Source organism: Hyperoodon ampullatus, assembly GCF_949752795.1.
Source record: "Hyperoodon ampullatus genome assembly, chromosome: 5".
NCBI lineage: Eukaryota > Metazoa > Chordata > Mammalia > Artiodactyla > Ziphiidae > Hyperoodon > Hyperoodon ampullatus.
The window spans coordinates 72,637,387-72,664,466 of NC_136918.1; the positions used below are offsets into that span (position 1 = coordinate 72,637,387).

Genomic DNA, 27,080 nt, shown 5'->3' on the forward strand with positions numbered 1-27,080 from the left:
CCTCTTACATCATGTAATTATCAGTGAATCATCTAATACATATTTTTAGGGATGACAATTGGAAAAGAGTCTAAACCCTTTTAGCAGAGTGGTCTTTTTTTTTTTTTTTCTGTCCCCTAGAGTAAAGAGATCCGTAGCCTGGAAAATTAATTCACATAAGGAGGAATTCAGAATCTACAATACATCTTTCCTGTGCTCACCACAGAGGGAATGATTTTAATGAACAGATAAGCTCTGCTGCAGTTTACTTAAAGAAAAACAATCTTATTGCCTCATAGATATACTTGGATTTTATTTGTTTTTAATGTTTCCAAATTCTAAATAGTAATTAAGTGGTCGGTCTGATTAGTTTTTTTTAGTCAACTGAATTGGCTGTTAATGACTTTTGGCCATTTTTCAAAATTAAATCTACTTTTAACTGTAGATGATTTATTCCCCCTCAGGGCATTGAAAAGAATACATCCTGTGCTGTAGAGAGCCTTGTGAACAGGCACTAGAGAGGCCTGCACACCTGGGCATTACTGAGAGGTCCTTGACCCCAGCTGTGGGGAGCTGTTGGCAGCTGCCATCTCCTGGTGGTGCCCAGGTCTCTCTGTGCAGCATCCCCCCTCTCTCAAGGCAGACACAGCCACCTTCAGGGAAGTGGAGTGTAGAGCAGGAGGAAATGAGCAGGACCTGCCGGCTGCCCCCCTAGAGATGGAAGGAGAGAGGGACTACATGCCCTTCCACCAGAACTAAGGAGAAAATAAAAGCAAAGAAGAAAAATAGTCATATTATGCTTTATTTACTCAGCATCCAGATGTGAAGGAAAGTGGAAAGAAAACACATGGACGATCCCTCATGACCAACTTCGGAAAACATAAGGTACGAATTAAGAAAGATAAGTGTGCATAATTCAGGTAATTTAAAGAGTCTAGAAGGTGACAGGAGACTATCATCATGAGCTTGGAATAACTGCAGATTTCTCAAAGAGGACCCCAGAAAAGGAAAAAGTTGATAATTAAACTATTTTAAAATTTAAGAACTCCTGTTCATCAGAAGTATCAAAGAGCAAATAGCATACTGGGAAAAAATATTTTCAATATTCTATACAAGTCCACAAAGGATTTCTTTCCTGAATATATAAAGAATTCCTATAAATCAATAAAAAAGGCACACTAATTTTTAAAAAACAAGCAAAAGGCTTAAATGAACTTCACAACAGAAGATATGCAAGTGGCTAATATGGAAAAGGTTCTCCCCCTTAACAGTCCTCTGGGAAATGCAAACTAAAATGATGATGTGTATACCCACCACAACAGCAACCATAAAGAGATTGACAACAGCATGTTAGTGAGGATGCTGGGCAACTTGAACTCTCATCAACTGCTAACGGGAACCTGCCTTTGTGCAGCTACTTCCACACACTGTTTCACAGTACCAACTAAAGCCGCTCTATGAACCATGTCTTATCAGTTCCATTGTTAGGTGTGTGTCATGAGACTGAAACAACAATATTTACAGGGGCATTAGTTGCAATAGTACAAACAGGAAACAGTTCAAACGTCCATCAACATTAGAAAGAATAAAAATTGTGGCCTATTCACATAAGGGAATATTTATCAGCAATGAGAATGACAAAATTACAACTACATGCAATAGTGTGATCTTTGTAAACATGACATTGAGCAAAAGAAGCCAGACCCAAGAGAGTACATACAGTTTGAGTCCATTTATATGAAGCTCAAAAACAGGCAAAAAAAAATCTATGGGATAAAAGTCAGGTTAGTAGTTACCTTTGGGGAGAAGGTGATGACCAAACGGGAGAATCTGAAGGCTTTGGGGCAGATAATATTCCATTTCCTCATTTGGGTGGTTTCACTTTGTGGAAAGCCACCATGCTGTACACTTTTGATTCCTGTGCTTTTCTAAGTGTATGCTTTATCTTCAATAAAAAGGTAAAACATGTTAAACAAGAAGTCAATTATTGGGTGATGAACTTTATGCATGAGGTTTCTCCAAGGCCATTTCTTGTACTTTAATGAATGTTGTATCTGGAATTTCCTGCCCCATCAATAGGATAATTTATTAAAAGTTTGGACAAAATAGTCATAATAAACTGAAAACAACTAAAATGTTCTCCCATAAAGACTGCTTAAGTAAATCATGATTCATTCACACAATGGACAATTATGCAGCCATTAAAAGATGATCACTCTGACGAGCTCAACATGCAAAACATTAAATAAAAAAGTAAGATGAAAAGCTGATTATGTCGTATGTTAACTGTGATAAGATGTGTCAAAACTGTATGTAGGGCTTCCCTGGTGGCGCAGTGGTTGAGGATCTGCCTGCCAATGCAGGGGACACGGGTTCGTGCCCTGGTCTGGGAGGATCCCACGTGCCGCGGAGCAACTAGGCCCGTGAGCCACAACTACTGAGCCTGTGCGTCTGGAGCCTGTGCTCCGCAACAAGAGAGGCCGCGACAGTGAGAGGCCCGCGCACCGTGATGAAGAGTGGCCCCCGCTCGCCACAACTAGAGAAAGCCCTCGTGCAGAAACGAAGACCCAACACAGCCAAAAATAATTAAATTAATTAATTAAAAAAAAACCTGTATGTAAAGAAAATATATCATCATTTCTCCAAATATCTATCATTGGCGATTCATTACTTATTTCTACTTTCTGCATTTTATATTTTAAAATGAACCTGGGAAAGACAGATTTATTATTGTAACACCTCAAATTACTAACTATATGTGGAATTGGAGAATATTTCATTTCTTGATTACAACCACTCATTTAAATTAAAATTATTTTCCAAAGTAAAGCTTTTAGGGAGTACCTTTGCTACTATAGAATTAGAATTTATTATGTCTCAAGTCATAAGAGTAAATGTTTACAAGACTATTTATAGGTTATTTAAATAAGTATTAATAGTATTTTAAATTGAAAGTTAATATTATGTGGTTTACAGAATGACTTTCCATGTCATCTCATTTAATCATCACAAAAATAATAATCCTTTAGAACAGGTGTTTTTGTCCTACCCTTTAAAAAAGCACAATAGGAAGCTTGAGAGATTAGCCAATTTATCAGCTTGGTGAGAGGCCAATCCGGAACATGAGATCATCAGATGCCTGGGTCCACGCCATGTGTACTGAAGTTCTCAAGGCATAAATAAGACGTAAAAATGTTCTAGACTAAATTGACACCTTGCTGTCAGTGCAGTAGAGTTGAATGTGATTATGCCAACAGTGTAGTTTGATTTTTTTTTATTTGTTGAGAATGAGAAAATCTGGAAGTTGATTTGGTCCCATGGTAATGTGGGGATGGAGTCCCTTTCCTTTGCTAAGCCATGTTCCCAAAATGTCCAGGGTACTCTGTCTAAAAGTCTTACCTTTGTTTGTAGAAGCTGTAATTTTAGTGGCAAGTTTTTCTGCAATTACTAGGGCCCCTCCCCATCATTTGTATTGTTGAGATGTATGTTGCCAAATATTGGGGTTATCTCCAATGTGGTGGGGCTGAAAGTGCATCATTCCTAAGAGGTTTTATGTCTAACAGCTAATCTGTCCAAAGACACCAGGTTAGTCCTACAGTCTTTCAGCCTGACTCCTGTAGGTAACAATTTTCATTCTGCTCTAGAAATTAAAATGGGTCAAAGTCTCAAATGAACAGTTTGATTTAGATGGGGTTTTTAATGCATACTGAACAAAAGCAGGAGTGGTAGTTATTCATTTAAAAATTACTACTTGTCTTTTTTTTTAATCAAATCTGCCTTTTATAAGTAAGTCAAAAGGAATAGTGAGCTTCCTATATAAGAAGCCACTTTATCCCTTATAATCGTTTAAATAGATATTACAACTTTAACCCTACCCCTCATAGAGACCTTCAGTGCATGACTAATAGTCTAAGACCTGCATTTTATGTGGCTTAGAAGTCAATGTTAGAGCATGAAACCCTCAGTTTTGCCTCGACATTTTAAGATAATTTTGGCCACAGACATGCTTATTATTGATGGTGAGGCAAGCTGCAATATTTGGTCAGTTGTTTTTCTCCAAGTAATTGTCCTTGTGTGTGTGTGTGTCTGTTTTAAAGCTCATTTCTCCGTGTGTTGTAGACGTACCTGATGCACTGAGTTTGTGTTAAGTGAACTCTGATTTTTCCAGCAGAAAACCACAAAATCACGGTCTAAGTCTTATAGTGCTGATGAAGAGGAAGACGCACAGCAGAATCCTGGCAAGGAGACCAGCCAGCTGTACAGGTAAGAAAGCTCTCCATGTTTCTTGCTCAGGCTCCTGGGGCCTCTCCATCCACATCAGCTTGGCTGTTTTAGTTGTACGTGTCTAGGATATCAGATTGCAAGGTAAAGAGCTCTGCAGTGGAACACGGGAAGATCAACAGGATGTGAGATTATAATACATGTAGGGGACTTGTGCTGCCTGGCACACAGTGAGCTCTTAATAAATGCTGGCTGTAGCAGTTGTCAGGTAAAAGATATCTTCAGAGAAGAGAGAGGGACCACATGAACTAGTACAGCGGGGCTCTCACAGGAGACTGAAGGAGAAGATAAATGACAAGAACATGTTAAGAGTCAGGGATCTGAAATCAGCCAGACTTCAAACTCTTGTTCCTCCAACTTTAAGATGGGGCAAGTTAGGCTCCTCATTTGTATATATTTCTTAGGGTCATTGTAAGGATTAAAGGAACTAAACTATTTAGCTTGATGAGTCCTACTCCAGTTAACTAAGTGCTCAAAAATATTAGCTGCTGTTTTCTTTATTATTGCCAGTAGAATTTGGGATGAGTAAAATGGCCAAAATTTTAGAACCCAAATTGTGACACATGATTTGATACAGGATTTTCTGGCAAATTGTGTATACAGTAAGTCTCACAAAGGAATGTAAAGTATATCCTTCATAGATAGATAGATATACAAACACGTGCACATGTACACACACACCCCTCTGTGACTTTATGAAAAGACTGAAACTAAGCGAAATTGGAGGCATAGAGGTCCTATAGGAATGAATCACATTTAGTGTTCAATTAAATTTTATATTTGAGCTTCACTCCAACAGAATGTCCATACATAAAATAGTAACTAATTTTTTTTTTTTTTTTTTTTTGCGGTAGGCGGGCCTCTCACTGTTGTGGCCTCTCCCCTTGCGGAGCACAGGCTCCGGAGCACAGGCTCAGTGGCCATGGCTCACGGGCCCAGCCGCTCTGCGGCATGTGGGATCCTCCCAGACAGGGGCACGAACCCGCGTCCCCTGCATCGGCAGACGGACTCTCAACCACTGCGCCACCAGGGAAGCCCAAAATAGTAACTAATTAGTGAGGGCAAAGGAGATGTGTATGGTTCCTACCCTTAGGGTACATAAAATTCAATATGTAGTTACAGTAAAGGATATAAGAGAAATAGAATTACCTTCCAGGAGACCTCTGCTGTGACTGTTCTCAAATATAAGTTTGAGAAAGGCTTGACTCTGAATCATATAGCCAGGGAAGCTATCACATGAAATCACGTTGCATGCTGCTCTTAAGTCAATTAGAGATTTGCCCGTAATAGCTATTGAGGCTCAAGCATCGATGACGGTGTCCTTTTGGGACTTCAGTAAACTAATTCAATTTTAAGATAAGGATTAAAAAGAGCTAACTTTATACAGAAGTTTTCTGTGTTATGGAGTGTCCTGGGAGTTTTACTTGTCATTTCCAGGCATTACCTCCCTCACATTGATTTATAATCATTTGCTTTCACAAAACCAGATTTTTACCAATGGCTAGAGAATTTCCTAATTACATGGTAAAGGGGGAACATGGACTCTTCTTCCCACTGGTTTTTATACCTGTCTATGTGCATGTCTTCTTTCTTGGCAAAATGAGTTGTTGACACATTTTGTCCTTAATTCTTTTGTTGAATGTATATAAGTATCATTACAGTAAGAATTTTTGTCTGGTTTGTTCACTATTTTATCTCCAATAGGTGCTCAATAAATATTCACTGAGTGAATAAATCTATATCATCACTATCTAATTCCAGAACATTTTCATCACACCAAAAAGAAACTCTACCATTAGCAGCGACTTTCCATCTCTCTCTCCCCTGGTCTCTGGTATCAACTAATCTACTTTTTGTCTCTATAGATTTGCCTTTTCTGGACATTACATATAAATGGAATCCTACAATATTTGGCCTTTTTTGTCTGGCTCCTTTCACTTAGTATAATATTTCCAAGATTCATCCATGTTGTAGAATGTATCAGTACTTCATTCCTTTTTATTGTTGAATAATATTCCATTGTATGAATATATTGCATTTCATTTGTCTATTCATTAGCTGAAGGATATTTAGGTTGTTTTCACTTTCTGGCTATTATGAATAATACTGCTATGAACATTCATTTCTAAGTTTTTATGTGGACATAGGTTTTTATTTCTCTTGGGTATATACTTAAAAGTGGAATTCCTGGGCCTCCCTGGTGGCGCAGTGGTTGAGAGTCCGCCTGCCGATGCAGGGGATACGGGTTCGTGCCCCGGTCTGGGAGGATCCCATATGCCGCGGAGCGGCTGGGCCCGTGAGCCATGGCCGCTGGGCCTGCGCGTCCGGAGCCTGTGCTCCGCGGCGGGAGAGGCCACAACGGTGAGAGGCCCGCATACCGCAAAAAAAAAAAAAAAAAAAAAAAGTGGAATTCCTGAGTCACATGGTAACTGTTTAATTTTTTGAGGAACTGCCAAACTATGTTGGCAAAGCAGTTGTACCATTTAAAATTCCACAGCAATATATGAGCATTCCAGTTTCTCCTCATCCTTGCCAACACTCATTATTGCCTGCCTTTTTGGTTATAGCCGACCTAGTAGATATGCAGTGGTATCTCACTGTAGTTTGGTTTGCATTTCCTTAATGACTAATGTTGAGCTTCTTTTCATGTTCTTATTGGCCATTTGTGTATCTCCTTTGGTGGGGATTGAAGTTTTTAATGATTATATGTTTTCCTAGAGGAGAAAAGTGTGTCTGTGAGGAGAATTGATAATCTATGGAGAATTTTACTGTGGCAAAGAGTAAGTAGCAGAATTTGTAAAGTTGTACAGCAGATCCTAGGAGTGGTTTATGGGATACAGAAGATATAGACGTACAGAGAGAGTAAGTAATGGATGTTTGTCTTAAGAAGTTGAAGAATATAGAAAAAACATAAAGAAGAAAACAAAAATCACTGTAATTATACCTCTAGAAGATAATGACTATGGAAAGTTTGGTGTATTTATCTTTAGATATGGGATTCTTGTGACTGATAGTACAGTATCCCTACTGCTTTTTAGTCCAGGTTCTCCTTCTCACAAAGCAGACTGATTCCCTGCTAAATTCTGGTTTACTCCATAGTTGGGTAATGGTGGGAATCAAGCCCTTCACAATAGAACTCACAAATTCAAGAGAAGAGACTGTGAATAAAGTCTGGCTGAGCGGTGAAAAAAGTCACATGAGTACGGTGTTGTGGTGGAGAGAATGCTGAACTAAAAATCACACTTGGTTTCTAATCCTGGCTCCATCAGGAGCAGGTGGGGAAGGTGGAGTAACCAAAAGCCCAAACCTCTTCCAGCTCTAAAATGTCATGAGTCCTGGTGTGTATTTTACAGGTTGGGCCGCCGAAGGAAAACCATGAAGCTCTGTCGAGAGCTCTCTGATTTGGTTGTGTACACAAACTCCGTGGCAGCCCAGGACATTGTGGATGATGGTAAGGCCTGAGTGTTTTTTCTTCTGGATACACACTCCTGACCTTTCTTTGTCAATTGTTAATTAAACTTTTGTTAATCGGATCATCAGCACACATTTCTGGAACTGTGTAGAATCCAGCTTGAGTGTCAGGAAACTGATTGCTGGTACAATGCTTAGCTTACAGGGAGGGCTCTATTGATTACTTTGCCTAATTGGCTAGAGGTCAGAGAAATTTCCAACAGGGCAGAGGAAGACTTTATTATTATTAAAGACAAATGAATCAGAGCAAGGTTTTCCCAGTCTTCAAACTATGGAGACTTGACCTAGTTTGATGGCCAGATCACAGATGGCTGTTCCAAGTGTGAATGACTAGAAGAAAGAGGAAATTAATTGACAAATATAACATCTTGAAACGCCCTGTATTTTCTCACTGAAAATTTTGATCTTGATGAAAATAATTTAATACACAGATTGCAATTTTAACAACAAGAGCAGAAATTTCAGAAGCATTGACTCTTTCACAGTTTCTTACCCATCAGTTGCTGTATGTGGAGTTGAGAAATTCTAGTTACAACTGTTCTTACCCTGAGTTTCCTGCTAGCTGCTCTTTCTCTTTATCCTCCTTTCTCACTTGTATTTTGTTCAGTTAATGGGTGCTTATGAAAATAAACTGAGGTCATATGGGTTTTCAATCTAATTGTAATTTTAGTGGAAGAGAAATGTACATCAGACTCTCCCATTTTCTCATGTCTCAGTGAAGGGAAAACAACATTGTGCTGAGTCTTATGTCCTCACAACCTCCAGGATTCTTTCCTCAGATCTTTATTTTTTCCCCCCCATTCCACAAGTGTATCTTTTTCTATCTGCAGATTTTCTTCCCTTTGGTGTTGATTCCTTCTTTAGATGGTGACAATTATTTAAAAAAATTAATCTCACATGTGTGAACATGAGAACCTGTAGGATTCTCAGCAAGTGAACATCACATTCTTTTTTATTTCCAGACTCTTTTCCATTATAAGTTATTACAAGGTATTGAATTTAGTTCCCTGTGCTACACAGTAGGACCTTGTTCTTTATATTTTTATCTATATTGTGTGTATATATTAATCCCAAACTCCTAATTTATCCCTCCCCTTTCCTCTTTTGTAACCATAGGCTTGTTTTCTATGTCTATGAGTCTATTTCTGTTTTGTAAATAAGTTCATTTGTGTCATATTTTAGATCCCACATGTAAGTGATATCATATGATATTTGTCTTTCTCTGTCTGACTTTGCTAGTATGATCATCTCCAGGTCCATCCATGTTGCTGCAAATGGCATTATTTCATTCTTTTATTATGGTTGAGTAATATTCCATTGTATATATGTATCACATCTTCTTTATCCATTCCTCTGTTAATGGGCATTTAGGTTGCTTCCATGTTTTGGCTATTGTAAATAGTGCTGCAGTGAACATTGGGGTGTGTGTATCTTTTCGAATTAGAGCTTTCATCTTTTCTGGATATGTGCCCAGGAGTGGGTTTGCAGGATCATATGGTAACTCTATTTTTAGTTTTTTAAGGAACCTCCATACTGTTCTCCATAGTGGCTGCACCAATTTACATTCCCACCAACATGTAGGAGGGTTTCCTTTTCTCCACACCCTCTCCAGCATTTATTATTTGTAGACTTTTTGAGATGACTGTCTGACCAGTGTGAGATGGTACCTGAACGTCACATTCTTATAATATCTGCCCACAGCTAGAAAATAAACTCAGGAAGTATTTTAATGGAGTTAAAGGTATATTTGGTTCATAGAAATATAATTTCTACTATATGCCTTAGGTAATCATAATCCTATTAGCTTAATGGAAAATAATATTGAGGACTATTTAGTTCTTGAACTTTATCTGTTTTTGTCTTTTGTATGTGTGTGTGTGTGTGTGTGTTAGCCACAAAATAAGCAATAGATAATGAATGCATGGCTCATCCTAATGCAAAGCAACTCAACTCTATTAATATACTAATTGACATGTACCTAATTACCAAGGTCATCTTATTGATAATGTGGTGTTTGTAATTTATGTAGAGAGACAGAGAAAATAGTGGTACTAATTTTAGTGCTACTCCACCTGAATGTGGTTTGTCAAAAAGACTATATTTTCTCTATCCTGTTCAAACTATTCCTCATCAAAATCTACAAATATGATCATTTTTAGTATGCTTGAGATTTGTAAACTATGCTAACTTATATCAATAAGATATTGATATATGTGCTAAGGAAAGAGTCTATATGAGGGAAATCATCAGATTAAACACTGTAATCCTCTAATTTCTTTGCCTCCCACTTGTGTTTATGACTGTTCCATGTTGTACAGTGTAGTTGCTAGTCATTTGGCCAGTGTTTAATAACTAAGGCTGTACAACCCTAAGGACAACAAGGGCCCTGGGAGACTGTGTGCATGAATAAACATGCAGAGTCTGGATACAGTTCAGGATCAGTAAGATTGTAATTCACCTCCTTTGTTTCATGGGCCATGTCCCTCAATCTGGGTTCAGAGCACACATTGGAATGAGAATGAGACTCTGGGCAAGTTTGGATCTTTATCTAGGCTGGTATATTCCAACAGGTCCAGATGACATGGGGTGGTCATTTTGGGGGTGGGGTATGGATGTTTGGTGAAGGGGTGGGAGCATTTTAGATGTGGTACAAAAGGTAGTACTGGGAGAAAAGGGTAAGATATTAAATAATTGGAGGTTTACTCCATCATGACCCCCTAACTTGTAGCTTCGTTGGTCCTGGATTAACCCTTTCTGATGATGTTCCAAGCAGAAACTTTAATATAGGCTTCCTGTTTTTTTTACCTCCCTTTACTTTTCCATTATTTATAAATCTGGCTAGGTGGATGGCTGTTCTTGTTTCTGAAACTTTTATTTCTTTATAATGTTCTTTTGAATTCTTTTTCGATTATTATTCCTTTCTCCCAAATAGGCTTTGACTGGTTTCATAATTCTATTCAAAGTAACTTTAAAACCCAATTTTTCTGCTTTGGAATTGGTCTTTTCCCTTTATTTTCTTCGACTCTGAATGCTGTCACTTAATGTGTTTCATATGTATGCTTTTTAGATGAATGCCTTCAACGAATGTCTCCCTTTTATCAGGAATGAGTTACAAAGATAGTTTTATTTATCCATAGGTGTCTTGAACTCTGGCAAAGCTATTCTGTTTGAATCATGCGCCTAGAAAATAATTTTCCTGTCTGTCCTCTTCATACTAGTCAGATAGACATGAAGTAGTGAGATGATTGAATTCTTGGGATAATATGGGATCCAGAAATAGGCAGTAATCTGAGCAAGATGCACAGCTCTGATCTGAAATGGCAGAAGAGTCCCGAGAGTGGAACTTTATTAGACCTTTCTTACTCAGGAGCTGTGCCTGCTCTGGTTGAATTCACTCTTTTGCTCTGCCTTTTATTATGGGTGTAATCGGACATCATTATAAGCTCTTTTATGAGTGGTGTTTTCTTTGCAGCAGTTCTCACGTTTCTGTTTTCTTTGTTAAAAACTTCTAGGAACCACAGGAAATGTGTTATCATTCAGTGAAACAAGAGCACATCAGGTGGTTCAGCAGAAATCTGAGCAGTTCATGATTTATAATCAGAAGCAGCTTACGAGGATTTATCCCTCTGCCTACCGCATCGATTCCAGTAACTTCAACCCTCTGCCCTACTGGAACGCAGGTTGCCAGCTAGGTGTGTATGCCTCGGGGAGGAGCGGTTCTCCATGTGTCTTGACTCTATGCTGCTGTCTTGCCTAATTCTCTTAAACTTTGAACTTGCACAGTGGCATTGAACTACCAGTCTGAAGGGCGAATGATGCAGTTAAATCGAGCCAAATTCAAGACAAATGGCAATTGCGGCTATGTCCTCAAACCCCAGCAGATGTGCAAAGGTGTGTGTTAATTTCATAGTCGCAGCTCTGAACGCAGGAGACCTCTATTGAAGGAGCTCTGTGGAAAGTGTGATGCCTCTGTTTTGCAACACGATTTTTAAAAAAGAGATAAATAACACCTGAAACAATTTTATCAAGCCCTTTTTAGTCAGTTTATTCCAATTACAAAGCAGTGCTAACAACAACAACAAAAAAAGATAATGCAATGTTATATCAAAAACACTTCCTTTTGGTTCTGCTCATTAAAATTCTTTTTAAAATTTCCAAGTTGGATTTTTAACAGTTCAAGTAAAAACTGTTGACAGATGTGTCTTCAGAATTTTGTGCTTTGCATGTTTTCTTGCTATGCTGTTTACTTAATTTCAGCATAATTACTTAAACTATACCTGCAGTAGTTTAGGATAGAAAATTATGTGAATCTGACAACTGCCCCCCTTCTCTATACTATGGACATTCAAATAAAATGTTCCTCTTACCCCCTGCCTTTGTTGATAATTGCATCACAGACGCTTGTTTTAAGTTGGTCCATTCTTCTGGCCTTTGGGAGCGTAGATTCTAACAAAAAAAACCCACAGCTATGGAAATGCCAGCTGGCATTGCCTTCAGGCAAAAGCCACGCTGATAGTTATGTGATAATTTCTTTGCTTTAAGAAACACTATAGTAATCCAGCATTTATTGTTTCTTTGTTCTACAAGCTTAAGGTGTGTGTGTGTGTGTGTGTGTGTGTGTGTGTTTCCATGCTACCAAACCTAGATTTTTAACCCCTGCTTTACTTGGCTTAGGTACTTTCAACCCTTTCTCTGGTGATCCACTTCCTGCCAACCCTAAGAAGCAGCTCATCCTGAAAGTGATTAGTGGACAACAACTCCCCAAACCTCCAGATTCCATGTTTGGAGACCGAGGCGAGGTAAGCTGTATACGACCAAGTGGTTAATTATGTGATTTATTTTATTGTATTTACATTTCATCTGAAATGTCTTAAGGGTTGTGTGTGTGTGTGTGTGTGTGTGTGTGTGTGTGTGTTTGTAAATGAGCACTGACCTCAGCTCATCAGATATTAACTGACTTATTGGCAAAACACACACAATTCTTTCTGGAGTGCAGTGCATCATCTATTTTTGAGGCATGAGTGCAATACAATTCAATTCACGATTCAAGACTGACACTGGCAATGCTAAACTGAGATGCAAGGAGCAATTTTGTTATTAATAGACACATTGCCTAGGAGAACATCTTAACCTTCCATCCGCCTTTCTCATCCACTGTGACCCTCATCTCTGCTGCACATCAGCCACCTGCTCCCTGGCCACAGGCTGGCTCTTGCCTTGCTGCATTTCTGTTGTGTGATTTTAAAATGTCTCCCTCTCTGACCACAGCCTCTGCTCTTTCTAGAGCTTTCATTCCGTTATTCCCATTCCACCTGCTCTTGGCCTCCTTGACCTCCATTTTCTCCCTATCTGTCAGCCCCTCCTCTGTTCATGTCCTTCCTCTCAGGAGTGGTCCATCACTTCAGGCTCTTTGCCACTCCCACCTGTTAAACTATCCTTTCTGGATCTTGAATGTCGATGGTGAAACCATGCAGCTCTGCGATGGTCCCACCATCAACTCTGTCTCAAATCTCCACTGACCCACACGTAGTGCTGCACTGCCATCCCAACTCCGCCTGATCAGTCCTCTATCCTATTCTCCACAGTGGCTATTTTCAACCTCGTCTCTCCTCAAACATTTGTTCTCATCACTTTCTCCAGTAGATGGCCCCATGTCCTCCCTCTCAGAAAGTAGGAGCTTCAGGTGGGACCATGTCTTCCATCTGCATTGCCTTCAGCCTAATCCAAGCCACCATCATCTCTTGGCAGTTCTGCTGCAGTAGCCTCCCAGCTCACTGGCCTCCCTGCTTCCAGTTCTGTTCTCTCAGCAGCAAGAATAGTTATTTTGGTAGGATCAGAAAGTTTATCCTTACTTCCTCTTCTTTCCATTTTTCTTTATTGTCTGCAAAAAGGAAGACTCACTTCCTATATTTTCCCCCAAACTTTTTATTTTGAAAAATTTCAAACCTCAGGAAAGTTGCAATAATAATAAAATGAACACCATATCTCCAGCACCTAGATTCACCAATTAACTCATTAAATTTTGTTACTTTTGCTTTATCTTCCTTTCATGTGTAAATGTGTACATAAATATACATATACACATACATATATACTTATCCACATGAAAGGGAGAAATAAAGCAAATATAACAAAATTTAATTATATATATGTGTGTGTATATATGCATTTTCTTTTCTTTGGAGAGTCATTTGAGAGTAATTTAACATCATGACCCCAATCCCTAAATACTTCAGCATTTGTCTCTTAAGAACAAGAAGGTTATCCTGTATAGCCACAATACAGTTGTTACACCCATGACATTTAATATCGGTACAATAATATATTTTTTTCTATTTTATTTTATTTTTTTAGACCATTAGAACTTTATTCATTTTTTAAAATTTTATTTAAAAAAATTTTTTATACAATTTTTACAGGTTACTGTCCATTTACAGTTATTACAAAATATTAGCTGTATTTCCCACGTTGTACAATACATCCTTGAGCCTATCTTATACCCAATAATTTGTTGGTACACTAATGTTATCTAATATAAAATCTATATTCAGTTTTCCCCCATTGTCCCCAAATTGTTCTTACATCTTCTTTTTTTCTTTTTAGATTCAGAATCCAATGAAGAATCACACATTGCTTATAGTTATCATTTCTCTTTGGTCTTTTAAAATATAAAACAGTTCTCCAGGTTTTGTTTTCATTATACTGATATTTTTTAAAATGTCCAAGCCAGTTGCGTCCAGAGTGTCCTTCAGTTTGGATTACCTGATTGTTTGTTCATGATTAGAATCAGACTAAACATATTTGGCATGAATACTACATGGGCAATGTGTATCCTTCTCAGTGTATCATATCAGGGGCCATATTATGTCAGTTTATCCCAGGATTGATAATGTTACCTGGATAAGGAGATTTCTTCCAGGTGTTTTTCACTACATCGGTATTTCTTTATCTTTGTAATACATAGTCTGTGGGGTTAGAGTAATCATTTAAATGTATGAGGTTTATCTTTCTTTTATAATTAAAATAAAATCCAACCTCCTTATTGTGGTTTATGAGGTTCTCTGTCATGAGATTTTAACTCTTTTTTGAGCCATAGAACCCACTGGCATCTGATGAGGCCTTTGGACCCTTTCTCAGAATAATGTGTTTAAATGCATAAAATAAAATAGATAAAGGTACACAGTAAAAATTATATTGAAATTCACTTATCAGTATATTAAAAACAAACTGTGACATACAAATATGTATGCAATAAATAGCAGGATCTAGAGGGGGGTTGAATAGCTATTAGAATTTTGAAGTCGTGATAAGTATGGGTGATACACGGAGATTTCTGCAACAACTATAATGTGACTTGAAAACATCTGTGATTTCTGCCAGGCACAAATTACAGTACTAATACTCTACTATTTGTGCTTTAGTCAGAGGCTAATGAAAATATAGTTTCTCCCCACCTCTAGTCCCCCTGAATTCTCAGCCTGTGATCTCTCACATTGTTCATATCTCTGAGAATGAAATAATAATTTTTCTTGCTCCTAATCAGAAAATTGATTGTCATCTTTAATTTTCACCTTTTCTTTGCTCTCCACATCTACTCAATTAGCATCTCCTGGACATTTTACCTCCCAAATCTCTCCCTAATCTTGCTACCACTATCCAGTTCCATTCTCCCAGCATGTCACCTGGATTACAGCATGATGAAGCGGACACTGTTATCTTAGGTTTACAGATGAGGAAACTGAAGCACAGACAGTTACACGACTTGCCAAAGTCCAGCACAGGAACCAAGTGTCGAAGCAGGAAGTTGTAGCTGCCCCCAAATCCAAGACTCCCAATGGTACAGTGTTACCACAGTGTTCTAGTCTAAGGAAAAACTTCTAGCATCAAAGAATTAATGGAAAACTAGTAAACTTTAGCTGTGATTTATTTAGTAAACAAAAAGTGTGTCTATCCACCTAACTGTCTCAAAATGTTTTTCTATCATACCTCTAGTTCATATTCCATGAAGCTCCCTCCAAAACTGTATTCTCCTTACTCTCCAAGCTCCTAAAAATATGTTTTCCCAGACTTCATAATTCTCTCCTTTCTGGGTTCCTTAGGATTTTATTCCTTCATTACTACTTATCCAGTACTGGCACTACAAAGGAGAGCTTACAGATGACAAACAAAGCAGGATCCCTCTCCCAGAGGGCAGGGGATATGGGGGAGGTAAAGGTGAGGAGGAGGGGAACTAAACACTCATATTTTTCTTTTGATTACCTTTTCATCTTTTTATTTTTAAATACTTTTAAATGTACATCATAGTACACAATTGATTTAACTACATTAAAGTGCACCAATCAAATGTGGATAACTTGATTAATTATTATGTAAGCAGATCAAGGTAGAACATATCCAGAACCTCCAGAAGGCTTCCATCCACCCTCCCAGTCAATATCTACTCCCAGCCCTCCCCTCCCCCCATCAAATACCAGTCCCTGTCAAAACAGATTAATTTAGTCTGTGCTCAAACTTTATGTAAATGGACTCTGACGGTATACACTCTTTTGTGCCTGGCTTGTTCCACATTATGGCTATGTAGCACAACTTTGTTATATTTTCATTGCTGTGTAGTATTCATTAGATGAATATTCCACAGTTTATCCATCTTACTCATAATGGATATTGAGGTTGTTTCCAATGTGTGACTATTATGAATTCACCTGCTCTGAGCATTTCTGCGTAGATAGACGCTCTCATTTCTGTTGGGTATATACCTTCAACTGGAATTGAAGGTTCATTGGGTTAAGTTTTTGTAGCATTAGTAGATATTGGCAAATAACAATGTAATCTTTTTTTTATTCCCGCTTCATAGTTGACTCTGTTAAATCTGGTACAATTTCTCTTTCTTAGTAAGCACCTAAATAAATGGGTTGCTGTTGATATGTGATATTTTGGCCAATATTCTTAAATTAACATGTGTAGAAATTTATCAGTTGTAGTAATACTTTCTTTATCTATATAGATCATTGATCCTTTTGTAGAAGTTGAAATTATCGGATTGCCAGTAGATTGTTGTAAAGATCAAACTCGTGTGGTAGATGACAATGGTAAGATTATAATAATCTCTGTTCACTTTTAATAAGGATGCTCTAGAAATAGAGTTTGCACTGAAAAAGAGAATTTGTCTTCATGAAAGAGAAACAAATTTCTAAAATCTGTAACTGCCATCTGAGTTTTGTTAAGATTTTTCAACACATAAAACTAAGTAAATATGGTATTGATGCATGGTATATTTTGATGGATGATGTCTAGGCTCTCAAGACTTCTGCTTTTGAAGCAAATGTTTTTTTCTAGTGAAATGAATGATATTTTAAAGATCTGGGTTAAAACTTCATGTAGGAAAATGACTCGTTATATTTTTATATTGTTTTCATGACATGAGTTGCCTCAAAGTTCTCATTTGTGAAGCCCACATCCTAATGATTTCTCATTTTTTTCTGGAGCATGCACAACTGTAAAGGCAAGTGCAGCATGCTCTGGCAAGTTTACTTCTTGAATATGTACTTGTGGTGCATGGGCAGCATTCTTCTTCTGTTTTGGCCATCATGTAAAGAAAACTTTCTTTACTCAAGCCTCATGTCTTTTTCTTAGTAATCTTCTAAGGTTGTATTTATTCATACATATGACAAACATTATTGCATGCCTGTTTTTCTTAATCTCTAGTCCTTAATACTGTAAAAAATCTAAACCCCAATCCTCAAAACGTTTGGGAAATTAGAGGTTCCTAGAGAGACCTTAAGAGGAGCTTAAGGAAAGGAATTTGAGGGTTCAAGAGTAGCACAAACCTGTTACTTAGGAAATGACATGCTTAAAATAAGCGAACTTCCCATACTGCATTTTCCTACCAGTGCTCAATATATTTTTTTTGGTCTCAGAAATAATTGAGATGTCATCACTAAGTCAACAAAAAGTATCTCTTCTTCAGGAGGAACATCTCAATGATTTTCAGTCCATAATTATTTCATTAGCTAAGGCATTAGGGTTAAGTGGCTGATGCCTCCTGAATGCATACATTTAATAACATGAATTTTCATTTTTAGAAAAGAAAAACTTATAGAGTACTTGAACTTTTCTCAGTTTAGTTATTTTATCTGAGAGAATTTTACCAAGAAATAAACTTGGTTTTGCCTTTTAGAATTTGAGTTGAATTATATGCCTTTCCTATTTATTTTCAGTAGTGATGAAAATATGTCATCTTTCATGTATTAAGGTCTTGCTTCACGAGAAGCCACTGGAAGTCAGCAGTGCCTCGTCTCCTTTGGCTCTGTCACTAGTTGTATGATGTTAGGCATGTTATTTTCTCTGAACATCAGTTTTCTCAACTATAAAACGAGCATTATATTTCCTGTGTTAAAAAGTGAGCATGGGTGACTTGTGTAATTTTTAAGAGTTATATATTTTTGAAAGTCAGTAATATATACTTTTTCTTAATTAGAAAAAATCCTCTGCCCTGCCACCCTTAGAGGATTACCATAAGAATTAAATAGGATGGTATATGTACCATAGCATTGAAACCTTACAAAATGCTTGCTGGTGATGCTTACAGCAGCAGAAGCTTTGGTGGGTGAGAAGCATCATTCTACTGGGGTGGGATGGGAGTGGGGGAGAGGAATCATTCTTTATTGCTTTTGCTAAAACATTATTCTTAGATCACTACTGTAGATACTTTTTGAGCTTATTGAAACATTCTTGATATTGTCTAAAAGAGCTTTCTCTACAATGCAATTTGACATCAAAGATTATTAGAATTGATGTAATAATTTACAGGCAATTTCTTACCAATTATTTTCTAGCAATGGGGTAAACTCCAAGGCTTTATTTCAGTAAGGCATCCCGGGGTGGCTCAGTCATCTTCACGAGTTTAATAACCATTGCAAGCAATTTTCACTGTCTGCTTTGCAGATGTTGCTGCTAAATCATTTTTAGCCAACCCCTTTGCTTTTCTAATTTGTCTTTTCCTATTTCTCTGAGGATTTAACCCTGTGTGGGAAGAAACCCTCACATTTACAGTACACATGCCAGAAATAGCTTTGGTTCGGTTCCTTGTGTGGGATCACGATCCGATTGGACGAGATTTTGTTGGGCAAAGAACTGTGACCTTTAGCAGCTTAGTGCCTGGTAAGTCTGGCTGGCCTTTTCTCTCTAGACTGACCATTCCTTTTCTTTGGAAGATTTAATATATGATATGTGATATACATGATACATGGCATATATGATATATAAAATATGTGTTATATGATAATGTGAGTGTTAACATAAAGAACTATAGTAAAGTCAGGTATTTAATTCTGTTGCACCCATGGGAAAGCCAAATGCAAGTTCAACTAAAAGGAAACTACTTTCTCTACTTTTATCAGGCTACCGGCATGTCTATTTGGAAGGACTGACAGAAGCATCCATTTTTGTCCACATAACAATCAATGAAATCTATGGAAAGGTAAGAAAGATCACAGGGCTTAAAGCCACATGCAACAATAATATGGTCCTTAATAAAGTTTTCTAATTCACTGCATAAAAGGGAACGTGTATCTTGACAAGCTGTTTTTTTAACAGAAAACTCTAGTGAAGCCCAGCCCACACTGTGCTCAGTGTGCTCTCCTGCCCACAGGTCTCCATCCGTGTGTGCTCCTTCCTCTTTTTAGGGGTGTGTACTCATTCCCTCCACCTAGGGGCCCCCTCTGGGCTTAAAAGAATTGAGAAAACTATTACTCTCTAGGGCAATCATTTGTTTGACTAAAACAGTAAAGATAGACATACATATTTGAATTTTATTATAATCCTTAAAAAGACCCAGCTGGCTGCAGTGGGAAATGTAGTGTCAGATGTTTGAATTACCTGTACTAACTGGGCTATGATCCCAGCCAGTTCTAGGCAGGATGCATTCATTTAGTACCATTGTATTCAACTGGGAACCTAAAAATCATGAAGGAATTAAAAGCCACCCACAGGACTTAAAAGGAAGAGACCATAAAAGTGTATTCTAGCTCTTTGCTGATGCCAATTTCTTCATTGCAGAGCTCACTTGAGATTTACAAATCAATAGGCTGTCCTCTGGTAATGCCAAGTAATTGGGGACTTGGCCACTGGAATCAATTTTCAGGACTAGATGTGATTTGGAGGGACTGTAGCATTGACCAGGGCCCGGGAATGTCCAGTGCTCTTTATCAGAAGGTCTGCATTGCCTGGAGCTCCTCCTCCAGAGGTATATACATTCTCTGTGCTTCTGTTTCCTTATTTGTACATGTGGGGTAAAAATAGTACCTACTTCATAAACAAATACTTTATTTTTAAAAAGCTGCCTGGCACATAGTAAATGCTCAAAAATGTTGGCTAATATTAATATTATTAAAGACTATAATCCAACTGGCAGGTAGTGGACCAGTTTGGCCTGAAATAGGAGGTATGTGTTTATTCTCACATCCATCAGTTGGGAGGGGTGAGGTGCTAAGGATCCTAATTTCTAAAGTGATAAAGTTTTATGACTTTCTGTGTTTAGTCCTGGGTTTCTATTTGTGCTTGTTGGGCTCTCTCCTCTGGCCTAAACATACACAAATGTAAATGATCGAAAAATGATTCTTGAATTTCTAGGAATCCCAGGTGAACAAAGCAGCATCTCTAGCACTTAACATGCTTGAGGGAAATAATAAAAATCAGTTTGTTAAAAACTTGAGCCAGCGGTGGTTTGTGACCACCTAGAGGGGTGGGACAGGGAGGGTGGGAGGGAGGGAGACGCAAGAGGGAAGAGATATGGGAACATATGTATATGTGTAACTGATTCACTTTGTTATAAAGCAGAAACTAACACACCATTGTAAAGCAATTATACTCCAATAAAGATGTAAAAAAAAAAAAAAAAACCTTGAGCCAAGAAGGTGTTCTGTAGGACTTGTGTTCTCTCTCCTAAATAAATGTCCACTTGTAAGTCATTTATTACTTTCAAGGTGTGTTTGGGTTGATATGCATAAACCACAACATGATGGTGGTGAACTGAGCAATGAATGAACTTGTGACTAAAAATCCAAAGTGGGAGAAAGGGTTTATAGAGCATATGTGTTCTATCTCCTTCTGTTTTACTTGTGCAGCCTTCTTGAATGAGCCCAAATTGTGTTTTGTTGTGCTTTTTTCCCCCTTGCAGTGGAGCCCTTTAATACTCAACCCCAGTTACACTATATTGCACTTTCTAGGAGCTACAAAGGTAGTTTCTCAGCATGGTACTTGGTTCTTGCTGGCGCATTTCTCTTTCAGTGGTCATGGCGGCATGCTCTCTCACATCGCTCCATCTTCCTGCTTACCACTTTAAAACATGTATCTGTTGCTTTAAGGTGGCTCAAGTTCATTATAGTCTTTTCATTGTGGAAACTCTTCCTACCACCTTGTCATCTTTGGGCAGGAAACTTGTGGGAAAGCTTGGTTGTGAAAATGGGAGGCTGCCTTCCTCCCAAAGTCAGGTTGATAAAATGTGCATGACGTTGTGCAAACATGCTGTGAGCTGCTGTTTTCTTGGTTTGAATATTCTTCAGTGGCTGTGAGATTTCGTTTTGTATCCATTTTTCATGGAGCTGTCATTTAAAAGGCAAGCAGTTGACACAGTGGTATTTGCTTAACTTGTGCTTGGTCCTTTTGTGTCTTCAGAACAGACAGCTCCAAGGTCTGAAGGGGCTGTTCAATAAGAATCCCAGGCACAGCTCTTCAGAAAACAGTTCCCATTATGTTCGGAAGCGATCGATTGGAGATAGGATTCTGCGACGCACAGCCAGTGCTCCAGCCAAAGGCAGAAAAAAGAGCAAAATGGGCTTCCAAGAAATGGTAGAGATAAAGGATTCTGTGTCTGAGGCTGCAAGAGATCAAGATGGGGTCCTGAGAAGGACCACACGGAGTTTGCAAGCACGCCCTGTCTCTATGCCTGTTGACAGAAGTCTTCTGGGGGCTCTGTCGCTGCCTATATCTGAAACTGCAAAAGACACAGAAGGAAAAGAAAACTCTCTGGGTAAGATGCTTTAAGTTTCTCTAAGAATACACACCTTTAAGGCCCATTTTGGTCCCTAATTACCATTGTTACATGGCTGACATTTTGTAGTCAAAGTAAAATATACTGAAAAATAACTCATTACAGTACATTACAGTGTTACCTTTTAGACCATATTTTAAACTCTGGGGAGTGGGTGGTAAAAAAGCTATCACCTAGTCACCTAAAGCCTCAAAATAACATTGACATCTGAAATTGACAGTGAAGGATCAGGTGTGATGGCATGGAGCCTACGGGTCTATGAGACACAACAGAGGGAGGTGAAACCTGCAAAATATGAGCAGAGATCATGGTTTTCTAAGTGGGTACAATATTTACTGATTTTCTGAGGAGGAATAGAATTAAATGGAGTTTTCTGAGGTTGAGTTTAGTTATATTTCTTTCCCACCATATAACATGTTTTCTACAATTGGAAATGTTTATGGAGAAAGAGGAAAAGCCAGATGTTAAAAGTAATCCACCTTCTTCACTTGAGAAATCTTTGCTTTCTCAAGAGGTAGCTTATTAGCTGTTTTCCTGTGGCCTCGTTTCCCTGACCCCTGGATGTTGACAGGGAAGGAAGCATGTCTGCAGCTCCTGTCCATTCATAGATTCCTCAGGCATAGGAACCAGGCATTGCCCACCTTTTCCCCTAATTTGAGCATAATGCTTCACTCATATCAAGAACGTGATAAAGAGTGATATCTCCTTTACAGTGTACCAAAGAGCTCTTGCCTGGTGTCGGTGACTCTTCCCCCACCCTATTTTAGATAATTTAAGCACCAAAACTGTGTCCATGTGAGGTCTCTGCAACAAATAAGTTTTAATTAAATCAAAATCACTTCAGACAGTAGAATGTAATACCTGTTTCTTTTAGCAAAATTCTTTCATCATGCAATCTAATTTCAATGATCTATTTTCTCACAAACACCACTTTGCTTGTATTGATTTTTATTGTAAGATGTTGTAGGGAGACAAACCAATTTTTGAATGGTTTATTTGAAGGAGAAAAAGGCAGTTAACAAGTTTGAAATTTTGCTAAGAGCAGTATCAGAGAAGAGATGAAATATATGCTTTAAAATTTATTTCAAAATTCCATTTTAGGGGAAAGTAAACTATATATAAATATAAATAACTCCATTTGGGGGGGAAAATAAAGCAAAAGAAATTAGTAATAATTAATCATGTAATGCCACAATTAAGATGTTACTACCATTAAGGTGAGTTAGAAAGCAACAGCTATGTTTCTTTCCTCCCTTTAAAAAACAGGAAATTTATATAAGTTATTCATATATATATAGCATAATATATTTAATAATACTTAAGTATAAAACGTATAAATATGGAGCAGTACATAACCATGCAATGATTCAAGTTATCATGTAGAAGAAAAATTAAGTGGAAAAAATTCAGAATAAAAAATTGTATACATAATTCTATCCCTCTACAAAAGCTTACAGTGGCTATCTGAGTGGTAAATCATATAATCTTTATTTTTTTCCTTATAATTTTTGGGTTTATCAAATTTTTATGGTGAACTTTTTAGTTAGGAAAATATTTAATAAAAAGTTAAACATATTTTCTTAATTCTCGTAACTGAAAGCATAAAATCCATTAAAATAATGTGATTAAGAATACCTAATATCAATATTGAACACCTAATATCAATATTGTCTTAGCACTATACTAAGCAGGATGGGGTACCCCAATTTTTATAGTTTTCCTTACTGTTCCTGATATCTTACTGCCTCTTTTAGGGGAGAATGCAATATGAAATTTATGTATTAAAACCAAAAATATAGGATCAATGGAAAATTAGATATTAGCAATGGTATAAAATTGGTGACCAAGTCTTTATTTTTATATTTTAAAGTCAACAGATACTGATATTTTAATGCATCTATTGCACCCTCCAATTTGTTTTAGAAATTAATTGGTTAAAATCAGTATTTTGACAAAATGTTTTTCCAAATGATTTGTGTGGGTTTTTTTTTTTTCTCTAACACATGTATAACTTTGAAAGCTTACAGTATCTTGCTTACAGGTACCACAATACTTTGCTTAACAGAGCTGTCTTGTTCTGTTTTTATTGCCATGCTTCTGTGTAGTACAAATCTGAATAGGAAACAACTTAAGGTAATCTTCACTGTAAAAGTACGGTAACTCATTGACATTTTTTTTTACAATGACTATTACATCCTTAGCTGATGTAATAGCTATTCAAAGGGAAGTTTCAGTGAAATTTTGCCATTTGTCCATCACACAGACACTTTGTTGCAAATCTATGCAATCCATAATTATATTGTCACAATGTAACAGATTTACATTTTCCATTTGTCTGTCTGAAGACAAACATGAGTGTTTGCAGGTCCTACATAAAGTGATACATGTCACTTAAAGTATTGTTTGTTTCGTTCAGCAGGAGATAAGGATGGCAGAAGAGATGGGAAGGCAAGTATAAAAGACCAACATTTTCCAAATTTCAACAAAAAGTTATCCGCTTCCTCCAGTGCTCTCCTCCACAAAGACATCAGCCACGGGGACTCTGCTGTTTCTACCGCCAACTTGTCAATCACAGAACAGTTGGTACCAGATCCAAAGGGTGGGAGAACCAAATCAAATGTGTTAAGTGATCGCCAGGAACACCAGTGCACCAACAAATCCCTCTCCCCAAGGCAGCATTTGGCTCGTGACCCTGCAGTTAGCCTAACACAGGATCTATGTGGTGTGAAAACCAAGGGAAACGGCAATGCTGGGGGCTTCGTGGTAGGGAAAAGCGCATTGTCAGGAAGCACCCTTTCTCAAAGCAATCTGGAGATTAAGAAGCTGGAAGATAATTGGGATAAGGACAGAGCTGCAACATCCTTTTCTTTGTCAGACGTCTCTACGCTCTGTTCTGACATACCTGACTTACATTCCACTGCAATTCTCCAGGAGAGTGAAATTTCCCATCTTATTGATAATGTCACTTTGACAAATGAGAATGAGCCTGGCAGTTCCATCTCAGCACTGATTGGCCAGTTTGATGAGACCAGCGACCAGGTTAACCCCATAGTTGTGTCTCATCTTCAGAGCCCCAGTGTGATAGCGGGCCATCCTCCGTTGCCTACCATGGACCTAAAAATGCCCTTCAAGCATGGCTTTTCCAGTGGAAAACCCAAGTCATCCTTCCTGTGCTCATCTCCTGAGCAGATTGCATTCTTGGGGCACGAGAACTCTGAATGCTCAACACTTGCAGCTGTTTGTGAAACTCTCTGCACTCCTGTCCCTAAAACTAAAGCAGATGATGATCTTTCTGGGAAGACCAAGACAGGGACCATGGAAAACAGTCTGCCTCTGTCCTCTAATAATCCTCACTGCTGGTTACCAAAAAGTCCCACCCACAAAAAAGACTGGGAAATACCGAAGAACCACAGCCCTGCCACTTCCACTGACTTGACACTGAAAGATGTAATGGTGGATCCCACTCTCTGTTTAAATTCTGGGGAGAGCAGTCTCGTGGAAATGGATGGAGACTCACAAAGTCTGCCTTTAACAACCTATGGATATAGGAGAGAGGGCACAAGTCACCTCGCTTCTCCTTTAAAACTGAAATACAGTCAGGATGTGGTGGAACATTTTCAAAGAGGCTTGAGAAATGGCTACTGTAAAGAGACTCTCCACTCTTCTGTCTCTGAAATATTCAACAGTAGTATTCAAGATGTCAAAAATCAAAATATTTCTCATCTAGCCTATCAGGGTGCTGGTTTTATGCATAACCATTTCTCAAATTCAGATGCAAAAAAGAACCAGACCCCTGGGCCCCTGCCTAGCGTTCAAGACATGCATGACCCTGCCCCCGAGCGGTCCACACACCCTCCTCTGCCTGCTCTGAAGCTGCCCAGTCCTTGCAAATCCAAAAGTCTGGGGGACTTAACATCAGAGGACATCACCTGTAATTTTGAAAGCAAGTACCAGTGTATTAGTAAGAGCTTTGTTACAACTGGCATCAGAGACAAGAAGAGCGTAACTGTGAAAACAAAGTCGTTAGAGCCTATAGATGCCCTGACCGAACAGCTGCGGAAGCTTGTGTCCTTTGACCAGGAAGACGGCTGCCAAGTGCTGTATTCCAAGCAAGATGTCAGTCAGTTCCCCAGGGCACTTGTCAGAAAGTTGTCATCCAGAAGTCAGAGCAGAGTGCGCAATATTGCCAGTCGCGCCAAGGAAAAGCAGGAAGCCAACAAGCAGAAAAGTGTGAACCCCAGCCCCGTGGGAGGAGTGGTTCTTCGAAGCAAACCCTGCGCGCCGGCGCCTGTGGGGAACCGGCACTCCACTGGCTCATACATCGCGGGCTACTTGCGGAGCGCCAAGGGCGGCTGCGGCGGCATGGAGGGCCGCGGCATCCCCGAGGGCGCGTGCGCAGCCCTGCGCTCCGGGCATGCCGACCAGTTCTGTTCACATCATTCCGTTTTGCAGACCGAGCCGAGCAGTGATGATAAACCAGAAATTTATTTTCTTTTGAGACTGTGAATTACATAAAACTGCATTTTTTTTTTTTTTACATTTTAAATAAGCTGCATTTTCACTGTTTACAAGATATTCTGTAGAATGTCCGAGTTTTCAGTAAATACGGCCCTTGGCTTTGAGATGATTTTAAAATGTATTTTTAAACTTGTATTACCGTCTCCCTTTGACTCCATGTGTTCTTCTTGTTCATGCGTTTGTATATAGCTTCGGGTGACATTTCCCGTGTACCTTTCTGATCTTTCTCCCCTGAGGTATAAACTCTATTGGTATGATGTATGCGCATGCCCTAGATGTGAAACTTCTCAGCAGCTTGGTTTCTACCGTCCGTATGTTTCACCAAGATGCTCTTTATTCTGTGTCCTCAGATCACAGTCACAACTGTAGTCATTTTTACTCTCTGTTAAGAGATTTTACAAAGGACAAAGGGATGAATTCTTTATTTTAAAGCCATTATCATTTTTCCTAGTTTTTGTTCTTTATTAAGAAGCCCAGATGCATTTTTGTAACTCAGTTAAAAGAAGATTAAAATAGTTAACTTACCTTTTAAGATTTCTCTACCCCACCCAGAAGGAGAGTTCAAAGGAGATTGGTACCGGCTCCCTCCACACCCTCTCATTTTTGAGTAGGCTGTGAGGGTATGAGGAATAAAGCAAACTTCTGTATATAAGGACAAAATTGTTTGTTTCACATAAATTTTGTTACATATTTTTGCTAATGGCTTTATATGTAACAAGAACACAGTTGCCAAGCTATTTGTTGTACTTTTGAATTTTCTGATTAAGTTATAGACTGCAAA

General features: G+C 38.4%; 1 protein-coding gene across 7 annotated transcripts in view; it reads left to right on the top strand.

Annotated features, from left to right (window-relative positions):
• PLCH1 (phospholipase C eta 1) overlaps positions 1-26,287 on the top strand; it is a gene marked incomplete at both ends in the record, with an annotated part of 206,258 nt that extends 179,971 nt beyond the window's left edge. For 2 of the 7 annotated variants that reach the window (XM_079704977.1, XM_079704980.1), the window contains 12 exons: positions 793-864; positions 4,151-4,242; positions 7,614-7,711; positions 11,244-11,423; positions 11,515-11,622; positions 12,406-12,530; positions 16,736-16,820; positions 18,745-18,891; positions 19,131-19,210; positions 20,909-20,968; positions 21,406-21,760; positions 24,198-26,287. In XM_079704977.1, coding sequence (XP_079561103.1) covers positions 793-864; positions 4,151-4,242; positions 7,614-7,711; positions 11,244-11,423; positions 11,515-11,622; positions 12,406-12,530; positions 16,736-16,820; positions 18,745-18,891; positions 19,131-19,210; positions 20,909-20,968; positions 21,406-21,760; positions 24,198-26,287 — 3,492 coding nt within the window. Of the gene's footprint in view, positions 1-792; positions 865-4,147; positions 4,243-7,613; positions 7,712-11,243; positions 11,424-11,514; positions 11,623-12,405; positions 12,531-16,735; positions 16,821-18,744; positions 18,892-19,130; positions 19,211-20,908; positions 20,969-21,405; positions 21,761-24,197 lie in introns of all 7 variants that reach the window. The other 5 variants (XM_079704978.1, XM_079704979.1, XM_079704981.1 and 2 more) reach the window with 5 other exon arrangements.
• Between the last annotated feature and the right edge of the window lie 793 nt (positions 26,288-27,080).